This window comes from Prionailurus viverrinus, chromosome B1 (genome assembly GCF_022837055.1).
Source record: "Prionailurus viverrinus isolate Anna chromosome B1, UM_Priviv_1.0, whole genome shotgun sequence".
NCBI lineage: Eukaryota > Metazoa > Chordata > Mammalia > Carnivora > Felidae > Prionailurus > Prionailurus viverrinus.
Window position 1 is genome coordinate 49090077 of NC_062564.1, and position 14057 is coordinate 49104133.

General features: G+C 52.1%; 1 protein-coding gene across 6 annotated transcripts in view; it reads left to right on the plus strand.

Annotated features, from left to right (window-relative positions):
* SCARA3 (scavenger receptor class A member 3) overlaps positions 1 to 11032 on the plus strand; it is a 61664-nt gene extending 50632 nt beyond the window's left edge. For all 6 annotated transcript variants that reach the window (XM_047856509.1, XM_047856513.1, XM_047856510.1 and 3 more), the window contains one exon: positions 9185 to 11032. In XM_047856509.1, the coding sequence (XP_047712465.1) occupies positions 9185 to 9636 (452 nt within the window). In that variant the 3' untranslated portion in view covers positions 9637 to 11032. The remainder of the gene's footprint in view (positions 1 to 9184) is intronic.
* Positions 11033 to 14057: the final 3025 nt, after the last annotated feature.

A 14057-nucleotide genomic window follows, 5' to 3' on the forward strand; every position in this document is an offset into this window, starting at 1 on the left:
TTGGTACCACAATCTGTATTAATCAGGATTCTCCAGAGAAACAGAACCAACCAGCAGGATATATATATATATATATCCTGTGTCCATTAGGATCTCTGAAAGAAATTGATTTACTATAAGGGATTGAAGGAGGTGGCTCACATAATTATAGAAACCAGCAAAGCCCAAGATCTGCAGGGTGAGTCAGCAAGCAAAAGCCCTGGGAGAGCCAATGGTTTAATTCCAATCTGAGTCCAAAAGCCTGAGACCCAGGAGAGCTGATGGTGTAGTTGCAGGCTGAAGGCTGGCAGGCTCAAGACCCAGGAAGAGCCAATGGTTTCAGTTCAAACCCAAAGGAAGGAAAGAGCTGAAGTCCTCACTTGAAGCAGTCGGGTAGGAGGGATTCCCTCTTAGGCTTTAAAAAAAAATTTTTTTTAATGTTTTTATTTATTTTTGAGAGAGACAGAGACAGAGAGTGAGCGGGGGTGGGGGTGGGGGGCAGAGAGAGAGGGAGACACAGGATCCAAAGCAGGCTCCAGGCTCTGAGCTGTCAGCACAGAGCCTGATACGGGGCTCGAACTCATGGACACTTGAGGTCATGACCTGAAGTCGGACACTCAACCGACTGAGCCACCCAGGCACCCCATAGGCTTTTTGTTCTATCAAGGCCTTCAACTGACTGAGTGAGGCTCACCCACATTGGGGATTTCCTCAGTCTACTGATCCAGATATTAATCTCATCCCCAAGCACCCTCACAGGCATACCCGGAATAATGTCTGACCAAACACCCTATGGCCCAGTCAAGTTGATACATGAAATTAACCATCAGAGGTGACATCTGAACTGAGACACCTGAAAAAGAAGGAGGAATAAGTTAGATCTAGCAGGGTCAGCATGGATGAACAGAAGGGTTCCAGGTAGAGGGGGCAACGCATGCAAAGATCATGGGGGAAGTCTATGGCATACACATTATCTCCTTTCATTCCCATGATCCCTGAAACCGTGAACCCAAAAAGCCTGCAGTGAAGAACTGGATACCACATGAGGTCTAGCCAGGTTCACACAGCTGTCAAGGAATGGACACAGGATTCAAATTCAAGGCAGTTCAGATCCATAGTTGCAAGCTGCCTTGAACAGCCTTCTCCAAAGTCACATAACCCTGTGCCTCTAAAAGCACCTGAGCAACTGAAGCAGCTGCTTCTTGGTGACAGCAGTCTGCCCAGTGTAGTTTCTGCAATGCACTCCTGTCTAGTCCTCATCAATTTCCCCAGCAAGGGGCTGACCTCTTCTTCCCTGTGGGGAACCTCCATCCCCAGCCTACCCCTAGATTCCATACCAAAGGTGGGTTGCCTGGCCCACTCCTTCAAATCATGCTTTATGGCTTCTGCTTATGATAATTTCATTCTGAAATGAGCACTGTATTAGTCTGCTCCAGCTGCTGTTACAAAGTACCGAAGACTGAGTGGCTTAAACCACTGAAACGTACTGTCTCGCAGCTCTGGAGGCCAGAGGTCTGAGTTCGAGTGTCGGCAAGGTTGGGTCCTTCTGAGGGCCGTGAGGGAAGGCTCTGTTCCAGGCGGTGGCTGATAGATGGCCCTTTTCTCCCTCATCTCTTCATCTTCTCTCTGTGCATTTCTGTCTCTGTGTTCAGTTTCCCCTTTTCCTCAGGAAGCCAGTCATATTGGAGTAGGGGTTACCTAATGGCTGCATTTAAAATTGATTACTTCTGGGGCGCCTGGGTGGCTCAGTCGGTTAAGCGTCTGACTTCGGCTTAGGTCATGATCTCGCGGTCCGTGGGTTCAATCCCCGCGTTGGGCTCTGTGCTGACAGCTCAGAGCCTGGAGCCTATTTCAGATTCTGTGTCTCCCTCTTTCTCTGACCCTCCCCTGTTCATGCTCTCTCTCTGTCTCAAAAATAAATAAATGTTAAAAAAAATTTTTTAAAAATTGATTACTTCTGTGAAGACCTGTCTCTAAGGAAGGTCATATTCCCCAGGGGCTAGGACTTCAGTCTATGAATGTTGAGGGGACAAAATTCAATCCCTAACAAATGCTATTACTTTTTCATTCTACTCTTTCACAGCAGTCTTTCCAACAGTTTTTCTCCTGGAAAATAGTCCCAAAGACTCCTAATCAGAATTTGTTTATACTAGGAATCTGGATGGCTCTACCCAGGTTCCCTGGACCCTTCCCAAGGAATTGTGTGTCTTTGCAGGAAGAGGGTTCGACCTGAAAATATAACCAATCGTGGCTGTAGAGAATAAAATTAGTTAGCCACTGAGATCTGCCAGTTCCAGAATTTATGGCTTACATTTGGTGGGGGGGGGGGGGGGCAAATATCTGGGCCTGATAATCTAGGGGAGCTCTAAGGAGGAAGGAGGGAGGGCCCCACAATCCCAGACAGCTCTGTTCTCTCTGCAGAGCACAGACTTGGAGCCAACCTCTCTGATTCTCTATTTTGCTTTAATCATTTAGTCTCAAACCTGTATTGCCTTTATTTTACATCATTGAGCATTTCTACTGCCACGAGGGTTAATTTTTTATTCAATCTAAATTGGTGGTGTTGGGGGGGATAGAAGTACATCTTGTTGACCTGCTGTCATATTTTTGCAACAAAGCCAAGTACTGAATGTTTCTTGGGTAACTGAAACATTCCCCCAGTATTTTATCTAAAATATGTAGCTCTAGGATACATCCTCTAGGCTGCATTGTTCTAGAAAAGGCATTATCAGGGAGTTCTTACAGTTTATCCTCTGTAGTTTTGTTGCGTTCAGCCTAAGAACCAATGAAATATAAAGCTGAACCAATGACAAAGCCCATTCACAGACTTCGTTTTGTTTCAGCCTCACAACAACCTTTGTGCAGTAGACAAGGCAGTGTCTTTATTTTACAAGAAGGTGACCTGAGACTGGGAAAGGTTAAGGCACGAGCTCAAGGTCACACTATGATTTTAAATTCTGACCCCTTGTCATGGCTCTGAGGTGCGCACATCCAGGGTGCAGCCAGAAGAGGAGACACTGAGAGCGTAAGCTCTCAGATACCAAAAAGGCACCTCCCCTCAGGTCCTGCCTAGGTGTAGGGTGTGGGGCAGAGAGTTGCAAAGAGGTAGATGATACTCAAAGTGTTGGGAGGGGAACCATTTAAGAACCCCATTCTAAGTATAACCCAACAAGAGTCATGGGAATTTATATTTGTTCCTGTCCTAATAATGACAGAGTCCTCATCTGAGGACCTCATCTTAGCTGGAGAGCAAGGTAAGATATTTGTTTCAGCTACATCTGACTCTTGGTTCAACCTCTGAATTTCTGTTTAAACTCCTCATGATTGTTAAAGCACCTCATGTAAAACCTTTCTCATCTGAGAGAAAATTTCAGGTACAAAATGTGCATCCTTTCCTACAGGAGCTTGTTACTCATTCTTTCAGGCATAGACAGGTGCTGACAGTCTCTCATGTTGGAGCTGGCAGTGAGGTCTCCCCCAGGCTGGAACTGAGCTGCTCTCTAGAATAAACGGGGTGGGACAGCAATGACCACAGCCAGTGTGGAAGGTGCCAAGTGCTGACTGAAGGGCTGGAGCTCTTAAACTACATGGGAAAGAAGTCTGACTTCTAATTTGCTCAGAGTCTGTAGGCAGAATCACTTAATCTTTCTAAGCCTCTGTTTTTTATTTTTGTTCTTCATCAGTAAGTGAAAGGATAAGACCAGCTGTTCTCTGAGACCTCTTCCAGTTCAACTTGCTCAACAGAAAATCTGTGGTACTTCCATAGTGTGTGTGCCTCTCATAGAATATTTCTGTCTTTGGGGCACCTGGGTGGCTCAGTTGGTTAAGCGTCCAACTCTTGGTTTCAGTTCAGGTCATGATCTCACGGTTCATGGGTTCGAGCCCCATGTCGGGTTCTATGCTGTCAGTGCGAAGCCTGCTTGGGGTTCTCTCTCCCTGTCCCTCTCTGCCCCTCCCCTGCTATTTTTTTCTCTCTCTCTGTCAAAATAAATAAGTAAACTTAAAAAAAAAAAAGAGTATTTCTCTCTTCCTGCTCTGTAGGATGATTTCTGTGTCTGTGTTAGACAGCGTCTGTGCTAGGACTATTATTTGGAAATTGAAAACAGGAAACCATCATTGCTTATTAGCTGAGTGGCCTTGGATAAGGCTTTTGGCCACTAGCTACGTTCAATTCAACTTCCTCATCCACAAATAGGAATATTAATACCTCCCTTGCTTATATCCCATGGGGTAGTTGTGAGTATCATTGTTAACAGTGGGTGTGAACAATTTTTATAAAATATAAAAGGCTGCCCTAATTTAAGGGATGATTCTGAATCTAATTTTCTTGATGATGGGCTACTTGTCTCCCTCATCAAGTACCCAGCAGAGTGCCTGCTCTTGGAAGGCACTCAGGAAACATTTGCTCAGTGAAGGCAGAATGAAAGCATAAACAAGGCTAGAAGCAGAGGGTGGGCAAGAAAGGTGACGTTTGGCCTATTTCTGATACACTCATGCTCACAGCGCTTGGTCCTGGAGGAGCGTTTACTAGGGCCCTATCACCTTGTCTTTCTTGAACGCCAATTCTTGTCTCCCCGGCACCATAAGACTAAATGAACGAAGCTGAATGCTCTGCTCAGTCTCTCTGCCCTGTGCAAATGCACACACCATCCCCTCTTCTCCTGAATCTTGGCATCCTTCCACCCCAGCCCCAGTGAAGCCACTGAAAGCCCTACTCAGCTTCTCAGCCTGACGGCTGCAGCGTTTCGTTTGGCTTCTCAGCTTCTCTGCTCAAACTGATCACTCATCAACAAATGCCTTGAGAAGGAAAGTGCCAAAGACTGCCAGGCTGACTTCCATGAGCCTCCCTTCTCCCTGTGATTTTGGCCTTTGATCTCCCTCCAAAGCCATCAGGAGTATGTCTTGGTATTTGATCTGATGATTCGGATTATTCTCAGTGGGAAGTTTCATCTGTTACAATCTAGTGCATCACAGAAGTGGAAGTCCATTGTCATTTTTTCAATGTTCCTCAGGTAACAACAGCCGGTATTGAGAGTCCCTGACTTAGGCCAGTATATTCACTGAACAGAGGGAAGCCTGAGGTCCCAAGAGGGACGGAGACTTACCCAGGCATCCAATTGGTTAATACCAGACCTGGGACTCAAACCAGGGTCCCCCAAAGCCCAGGCCAGTGTGCCTTCCTTCCATGGCCTTTCAAGAGTCGCCCATTCCATTTCTGTTTCCTTCCGTCCTCATAAGCTGGCCTGTTGCTTTGGACTGGGAGATGGACTGCAGGCCCCTCCTGCCCACGCACTACCCCACCCATGGGTGGGGAGTGTTGGGCACTGACAGACTCAGTACTTCTGCTCACCCCCACCTCCACCTCCTCCGGGTTCCCAGTGCAGACCACCTACTTGTCCCAGACATGCAGTCAGTTGTGGCTCGACCCTAATGGGCCAGGATGGCCTAATTATAGTCCCCGGCTTCCTGAGTAATTATGGGCCTCCCCGGGACTCCAGGGTGCTCCGTTCCTCTCCCACAACCCTGCCCCTCAGCCACACTGCTCACTTTCCTCCTTTGCTTTAAACGCTCCCCACAGCGTTTGAATTCCGCAGTGAGCAGGATTGAGCCCTCCCCTCCTTTGCCCTGCAGCCCTGCTGGTATCCCGATCTGATAATGGGCCGTGTCAGTGGCACGCCTTCCCGCAGAGCAGATACTCTGTCAACCTCTGTCCACATTCCTTGCCCCTAAGCTAACGACGAAAGCCAGGGCTGTTGACTTCCTCCCAAGCTAGACCCAGGTCCCACAGCATGATTCATGGCTGGGAGGGACCAGCTCACCTGGGGAAGACAGCCCTTCATGTTACCCTTCCCCACGCTGTGTGGACCCTCCCTGGGACAGGCAGGGCGGGGGCGGGGAAAGGGCCAGGAGCCCAGCCACAGGGTAATGAGGACCCAAGGCAGCAGGGTAGGGGAACAGAGCATGGGTTTCAGAGCTTCAGGCCTGGCTTTGAGTCCTGTCTCTACCCCTTACTGGCCGATGATCTTGGGTAAGATGTCACCCTCTGCACCACATTGTCTCATCTGTAAAATGGGACAATTTCAGTATACAAAGGACACAGGAGAGACTCAGTAGACAGATGCTGGCACTCGCATTGCCCTTCCCTTCTCCGAGGGAAGGCAGGTCCCAGAGAAGTCAGAGAGTGGGCAGTGATGTCGCAGGGTTGTCACTGGCCCCTGATGCCTTGTGTGCAACAGAGGCTCCTGTCAGTAGCCCCAGACGAGGCCACCCCACCTGATGTCCTCAAAGTGACTGTCTAGGACCCCTTTCCATGTGCTCAGAGATGGGGTCAGTGGTGCCAGCCGTGATGGGGAGGGGTATGGAGAGTGAGGTCACCCATTTCCCTGAAGTTCTCCTTCCACGCATGTTGAGGGCTGCACTCCTGGGGCAGTGAGGTGCGTAGTGTGACCCAGGCTTCTGCACACACCTTCCACCCAGGCATGTGGACCCCGGCCTTCCCCATCCAGGGAAGCTGCCAAGAGCTTCCCCAGGAAGAGGAGGCCGTGAGGGCGGGTGGGAAGGGGCAGAAGAGAGGGCCTCACCCTCTTTCTCTCCCTCACTGCTGGCATAGAGACCCCTGGCAACCCTCGCAGCTAGCTGCTCTGCCCCTCGAGTAAGGGCGGAGAGGGCACCTGATGCAGACGACACGGGCAGGCCGGGGTCCCGGGGAGAGAGTGAGGGGGCTCCCGCTGGACCTGGGGGCTGCTCAGAGCAGGGCAACTTCATCGGGATAAGACTTCTCATGCTTTTCCTGGGTCGACGCTGGAAATGGGGATCGTGGACCCATTCACCCCAGGGACAAGAGAGGAAGCTATGGAAGTGGTTGTAAGGGGAGAGAATGAAGAACCGGGGAGCTGTGTCCTGGGGCGGGCAGCGGGTGAGCCCAAAGAAGCAGGCCAGAGGGCAAGGACAGAGGCAGGGGGGAGGGGTGGGGGGGGAAGCTCCAGGGGCCTTAAGGAACTGAAGTACAACTCTCAAATTTTATCCATGAGGGCCTGAGCTCCAGAGTGGGCAGGAATTTTCCCAACGTCGCTCCAGGGCCCCCTGACTCCCACCCATCCACCCATCCACCCATCCTCCAGGGGCCCCTCCACCTCTGAATGGCTTTGTTTTTCCAACCTCAGCAGGCCCAGGTGCCAAGGCCAGAGCTGGGGCGGAGACCGGCACCATGGCTCTGCCGATTCCCAGCAAGTCCTGCCAGGCTGGGGGAGGCAGTCCCTTGGTGGGCACCTCTCTGTACCAGGTTGTTCCAGCTGCCTGGTGCGGGTGGCGGGGGAGGCGGCTGGGGGGGCTCCAGGGGCCTCTGCAGACCGAAGAGCAGGTCCTGCCTCCTGGCTGCTCCCTGGCGGGTCCGCTGCACCGACAGTCACCCCACCCCCGCCCCCGCTGGCCCCATGACGAAATCCCAGCCTGTGCAGCTGGCATGCCACGTGAGCTGAGCCCACACAGGGCTGCATGCCCCTGTGGGGGGGGAGGTGGGCATGGGCAGGCGGGGGCAGGGAACGGCTGGAAGGTTTTTATTGGCCCTTGTAGGGCTGACTCTGTCTGGGCTCCAGTTTCCCGTTTAGATCCCAGTTTAGAGCTTAAGAAGACGGTATTCACTGATCCACAGAACCCTCTGGGAAGCAGATCCACAGGGAGCAACAGGGGTGGGGAGTGGGGAGAAGGTGCTGGGGGCGGGGGGGCGTAAGCAGGTAGCATCAGCCAGGATTAACAGCAGTGGCATCTTCATTAGCTGGGGCAGAGCCCGGACACCGCAGACCTGGGTCATGGCCATTGGCAGGGCTCCCTGCTCCAGGCTGCAGGATCCCTCCTCTCTGAGAGGCCCACCTGGGTTCTGGTTTCTGCCCTGAGGGGACTGCTTCACCTCTCTGGGCGTTAGTTGCCTCCTCTGTGAAAGGCAGGAATTGGACTGGCTCTCACCTAGCTTGAAAATGCCAGAAGTCTTTTGCAAGAATGATGTAGCAGCAGAATTCTCAGGGAGAATTCTGTACCAGTACCCTTTGCTGAGACCACTGAAAAAAGCCAGGTCTCTGCTGTGCCTTTGCTGCATGATCCTCATGAGGCCAACGAGTCCCCTTTCCTCCAGGAATTCAGAGATGCCTTGGGGCAGAGCGAGGGCCACACTCTGTGCCCTGAGGGTTCGTACAGCTCTGGGAGCTGGTGACTCTCAGATCTACGTAGTCAGAAGCATATTAAAGTCTTCTGCCCCTGGCTTGGGAACTAAGAAGGGCTCTTTAAGGACAGACCATGTCTTCATCTTGGCCTCTCCCCCAGGCGCTAGGCCAGAGCCAGGTGGGAGCAAGGAGTCCACAGCTATTTGGTGAATCATTCTTTTCAAGCATATTCTGAGTTTTCACTGCCATGTGCCAGGCTCCATGCCCAGGGCAGGGGCTGTGAGCTGTGGCCCTCAGTCTCTTCCAGAGGCTCCATAGTCTAGCAGGGTCTACCAGAAAGGCACTGAAGGTTTGCTTTCACGGTACGGTGACTTCTTTTTCCACACGTCAATTGAAAGATTCAGCAAGTGGCAGCCTCAGGAGCTCAGAGTGGTCAGGGTGGGCCTCCTGGAGGAGCCATCCTTTCTCTGGGCTGTTATGCCCACACACTAACCCTGCAAAGGGGTCTGTTTCTCCTGCCTCACTTTTTTGGTTTTCCTCCCCCGTGTCACTTGACTCCATCCCTGGCCCCAGATGCAGAACGGTCATGGGCAAAAGCCTGAGGTTGAGATGAGGGCGGGGCAGGGGGTTGAGTCAAAGACTCAAGCAGAAGGCCAGGCGGCCTCCAGACCGGGACAGACAGTCCTGGCCAGTGTTGGCCTTTTCCCAGAGCTGTTCAGCTTTCCCAGTTCCCAGCTTGAGTGCACGTGGGGAACGATGGGCAAGTCCTGAAGTCAGAACAGTGAGTTCTCATGGTGCCCCAGACCTCCCGCCAGACACTTACCTGCATTATCTCAGGGTCCCCTCCTCACAGGTGGTTCGGCCGACTTAGGGAAGTCACATAATGGGCCCGAGCTCCCAGAGCTCGCAGGCAGCAGGCCTGGCCTTTGGGTCTAGCTAACCCTCAGGCTGTCACTGTGGCTTGGCCTGTGCTGTGTCTCCTTGGTGGGAGAGCCTCGTGAGAGCTGCGCATCATAGACTGACTTCTCCCTTCTTCTCTCTGACCCTAGGTGCCCCCGGCCCCCCCGGACCAAGAGGACTCAAAGGAGACACGGGCACGAAAGGGCCTGGTGGCAGCAGAGGACCGAAAGGAGACCCTGGCAGCTTGGGGCCCCCGGGACCCCAGGGTCCTCAGGGGCAGCCTGGAGACACAGGACCCATGGGGGAAAGGGGACCGGTTGGCCTTCGGGGTTTCCCAGGCCTCAAAGGCTCAAAGGGCAGTTTTGGAACTGGAGGCCCAAGAGGACAGCCAGGCCCGAAAGGGGACATGGGGCCCCCAGGGCCAGAGGGGCCCCCAGGGTCTCCAGGGCCCTCAGGGCCTCAGGGAAAGCCAGGGATTGCTGGCAAGACAGGGTCACCGGGCCAGCGGGGGCCCATGGGGCTTAAGGGTGAACCAGGGATCCAGGGGCCCCCTGGCCTCCCAGGGCCCCCAGGCCCACCAGGAAGCCAGAGCCGCTACTAAGGGCCCCAGGCCCAGACACTGCTGCACCAAATGCCGGGAAGGGCCTCAGGGCATGGCAAGCCCCCACCCCAGAAAGCCACCCTTACAGACAGTTGTGGTTCTTTGATCCCAAAGGGGCTTCTCCCCGGCCTGCCCCTGCACCTCGGGGCTCCCCAGTACTGACTGTACCACAGAAAGCAGCCCCTCACACGCACACGCACATACATTTCCCTGCTGGCCAGGGGGGCCAACTGGGTGTCCCTGGCTGGGCAGGAGGAGAGGGCAGGAGAAGACCCCCCTCTCCTGTGACTGAGCCTGCCAGGGAGGTGGCTACCTTGGGAGGAAGGTCTTAACTCTATTTCTGAATTGTTGACCAACTTGGCTCTCCAGCTTCTTCGGAACCAGCCTAGCTAACAGTTCCCCGTGGCTCCCAGCGGTTGAAAAGACCCAGGAAAACCTTTGAAGGGGATGTGGTTCAAACTCTAGGAACAAGGTGGATTTGATGACCAGAACGCTCTCCTCACGACCATGGGAGCAGCGTCCCGGGAGCTGCCCCCTGCCTCACACAGGATGGAGGGACTCCACCTGAGTCACATTCTCGGGCTCTGGGCACCGAGCTCTCATGAGTTCAGCAATTTTTTCTTGTCTCCAGAAAATTCCTCACTTCATCCTTGCCTCCTTCTCTCAGGAGCATCTTGGGAGAAATCCAAGCAGGAGCTTCATCTGCATGGGGAGACTATCTAGGGCCTGGAACATTCTCCCAGAGTGGCACCCAGCAGCTGGGAAGCTGGAAGAAGGGAGGCAGAGGCATGAGTGAAGATGCCTCCCTTGCTCCATCTGAGGCTGGCCCGCCTGCTCCATTTCTGGGACGGGCCCCTCTGTGGAGGCTGGAGGAGGGCCAAGCCTGGTGACAGCAGCTCTCCCCTCTTGTCCCCGGCTCTCCTGCCCACAGCTGCCTGCTGACCTTACCCTGCCCTGACTCAGAATGGCCCTAGGCCTCTCTGCTTGGGCGGGAAGGCTGGACGAGGAGGGAAGGGCCCAAACATCCACAAGAGACTCGCGAGGACACCATCCCTTGTCACCTCCAACTTCCTGTGCACAAGGGCAGAAAAGAGCCCTGGAAGCTCCCCCAGCAGGGTGAAGGCCGCCCACAGGCTAAACTTGTGGTAAAGCTGCCTTACCTTGGTGTTCGACAGATCCCGACCACTCCTGGCCTGGAGCTGTCCCCTCCCCACCCTGACTCAGAGAATAGCCTCTGTCCTCATTCCAAAAGCCTTAATGCCACCTCCCTTCCTGTAATATGTGCAACTGGTTTGCACTCCCACCTGCCCCCCCCCCCCCAATACCATGTAATTCTGTCTATATATGATATCATGCGATATAGTATTACTGAGTCAGTAAAGAGCTGTTTCCAGGAGGGAGGTGTCTTCTGGTCCTTTCTGCCCAACCAGGGACATAATGCCTTCAGGGGCTCTGCCTCACTTGGACTTTGAAGGGGAACCGGTGGACGAAGGGTCCACTAGATATTCACTGTAGAGTTTGGCCCTAACCCCCTGCCCCTCAATCTAGAGACACGGAGCTGTGGCAGGAATTCAAAGCGGTCCTCTGGGGGCCAGGGACCAAGCGCATGTGAGGGAACCACCCATAAAGAGCAGGAACCCAGTGAGAAACAAGGTGAGATCTATTATTCTTGCAACAGGCTAAACGGAGCCCTAGACAATCTGAGTGACACCTTCACCCTCCCTGTTCTGCAGATAAAACAGAAAAGCAGAAAGAGATCGGGCCAGATCTGCCCCCGAAAGCCTGCCTCTCCAGGATCCACAGGAAACAGAGGACAGCTGGGTCCCCTGTGAATCAGCCAGGTCTGCTCCAGGAAGCCAGAGTGTAGGAGGGAGCTCTGCCCTCGGGGGCTGGCTTTGAAAGCACATGTCTTAGTCCATTTTGGCTATTCTAACCGGATACCACAGACTGGTGACTTACAAACGGCATTCATTTCTCCCAGTTCTGGAGGCTGAAAGTCCACGATCAAGGTGCCAGCAGACTTAGGGCCTGGTGAGGCCCTGCTTCCTGGTTCATAGATGGCCATCTGCTTACTATGCCCTCACATGGCAGGAGGGGAGAGGGAGCTTGCTGAGGTCACTTTTCTAAAGGCACTAATCCCATTCATGAGGGCTCCACCCTCAAGACCTAAACACCTTCCAAAGACCCCACCTGCTAATTCCATCACAGCGGAGGTTAGGATTTCAACACATAAATTTGGGGGAGACACAAATATTCGGTCTATGGTAGCATAGTATGTTCACTTGCTAGTAAAACACAGCCCAGTACAAGTCCTATGCCCTGTTTTGATTTTGTTTTTTGGAAGGGAGGGGGAAGTGTTGCGTGTTAGTAAGGTTTCTCCACAGAAACAAAACCAAGAGGCTATACAATAGTCTCCCATTATCTGTGAGGGGTTCCAAGACCCCCATTAGATGCCTGAAACCACAGATAGTACTGAACCCCATACGTATTCTGCCTTTTTTCCAAATATACATACCGATGATAGCGTTTAATTTATAAATTAGACACAGATGAGGCACCTGGGTGACTCAGTTGCTTAAGCGTCTGACTCTTGGTTTCGGCTCACATCATGATCTCACAGTCCGTGAGTTCGAGCCCCGTGTCGGGCTCTGCACTGACCGTGCAGAGCCTGCTTGGGATTCTCTCTCTCTCTCTCTCTCTCTCTCCCTCTCTCTGCCCCTCCCCCACTCATGCGTGCACATACTCTCTCTCTCTCAAAATAAATCAACAACAACAAAAGCCTAGTGACTCAATAACATAAGAATAAAGACATAAGAAAACTCATGTGTCCTAGACTGTTGGCCACCAGTATTCCCGGCTGTGTGATTTGGAGGGTGAAGTTCAGCTTGATTCTCAGGCGAGGGTGAGGCACGCACCTGAGCCCACCTGTGCTGTCACCGCCCCCCGAAGGTGCATACCTCCACCTTCCCTGGTCAGGGAAGTCCTCTCAAGCCCTACCGAGGAAGGAAGAGAGAGAGTATTTATGAAATAGGCACAGCAGGCAAAATCAGAGCTACAGATGCTGAAGAACAGCCGGGTCTTGGGCTTGCTACCCGTGGGAGGCTGCCAGCCTCTCAGGCTTCTGTCTTCACTGCCGAGGGTGACTGGTCTCTTACCTTCTCTCGGTGGCCACTGACCTCTCCTCTCTGCTCCCCTCTGTCCCCTTTCTCCTGACCATCATCTTCTGTGTGCATAAGGCTCAGCTTAACTGGGTTACTGCTGTCCCCCGCAAGGACCCTGTCCTTTGATTGCTCATTCCCAACCCTAGGATAGCAATTGAACTGCCAACCCTGGGGGTCCGTCCAGGATCCACCTTGATCCAGTGGGCTGGGACCACACAGGGAGAGAGTCTTGTGGTCAAATTAGAGGCAGAAGAGCCAGACTGGCTCTGAGCGAAGCTGGCCATAAATCTGTGGTTGGCAATAAAGGAATAAGGAGAATCAGAGCAACAATAATAGCAGACACCAGTGGGGGACTTATGCAACAGAATACCATTCTAAGCATTCTACATATATTTTAAAAAATTTAAGTTCATTTATTTACTTATTTATTAATAATCTCTGCACCCAACGTGGGGCTTGAACTCACAACCCTGAGATCAAGAGTTACCCACTCCTCCGACTGAGCCAACCAGGTGACCCAGTACTTTACATATATTCACACATCTAATCCTCGCTACAACTTGTAATGCAGCTATTGTATCCATATATACTATTATTATTCCCCCTTTACGGATGGGGAAGCGGAGGTTTGGAGAGATTAGCTTCCCAAAGTCACATAGGTAATGAGTTTTTAGATGTACCTCTATTAAAACAGCCTTGGGCAATTACCCTCTCTATGCTTCTGTTTCCGTCCCTGTAAATGGGGATTACAATTGCACCTACCTCCTGAGGTCGTTGAGGGGATTAAGTAAGAGGATACTACAAAAAAAAAAAAAAAAAAATTCAGCTGACGAAATTTGAAGATCTAGTTGGCTTTATCAAGTGATTCACTGAATCGGGCAGCACCCCATCTAGCGAAGAGAGGGACACTGTAAGGAGTTGTATGACATGGAAAGTTTTGTTTTGTTTTTATTTTTTAATTTTTATTTATTTTTTTCATTCTATTTATTTTAGAGAAAGAGAGAACATGAGCAGGGGCAGGGGGGAGAGAGAGATAGAGAAGAGAGACAGTCTTAAGCAGGCTCTGTGCTCAGCACAGAGCCTGATGTGGGGCTCGATCCCGTGACCCCAGGATCATGACCTGAGCTGAAATCAAGAGTCAGACGCTCAACCAACTGAGCCACCCAAGAGCCCCTTGTTTTTATTTTTTTTTAATGTTTATTTATTTATTTTGAGACCCAGAGCGTGAGTAGGGGAGAACGAGAGAGAGAGAATCCCAAG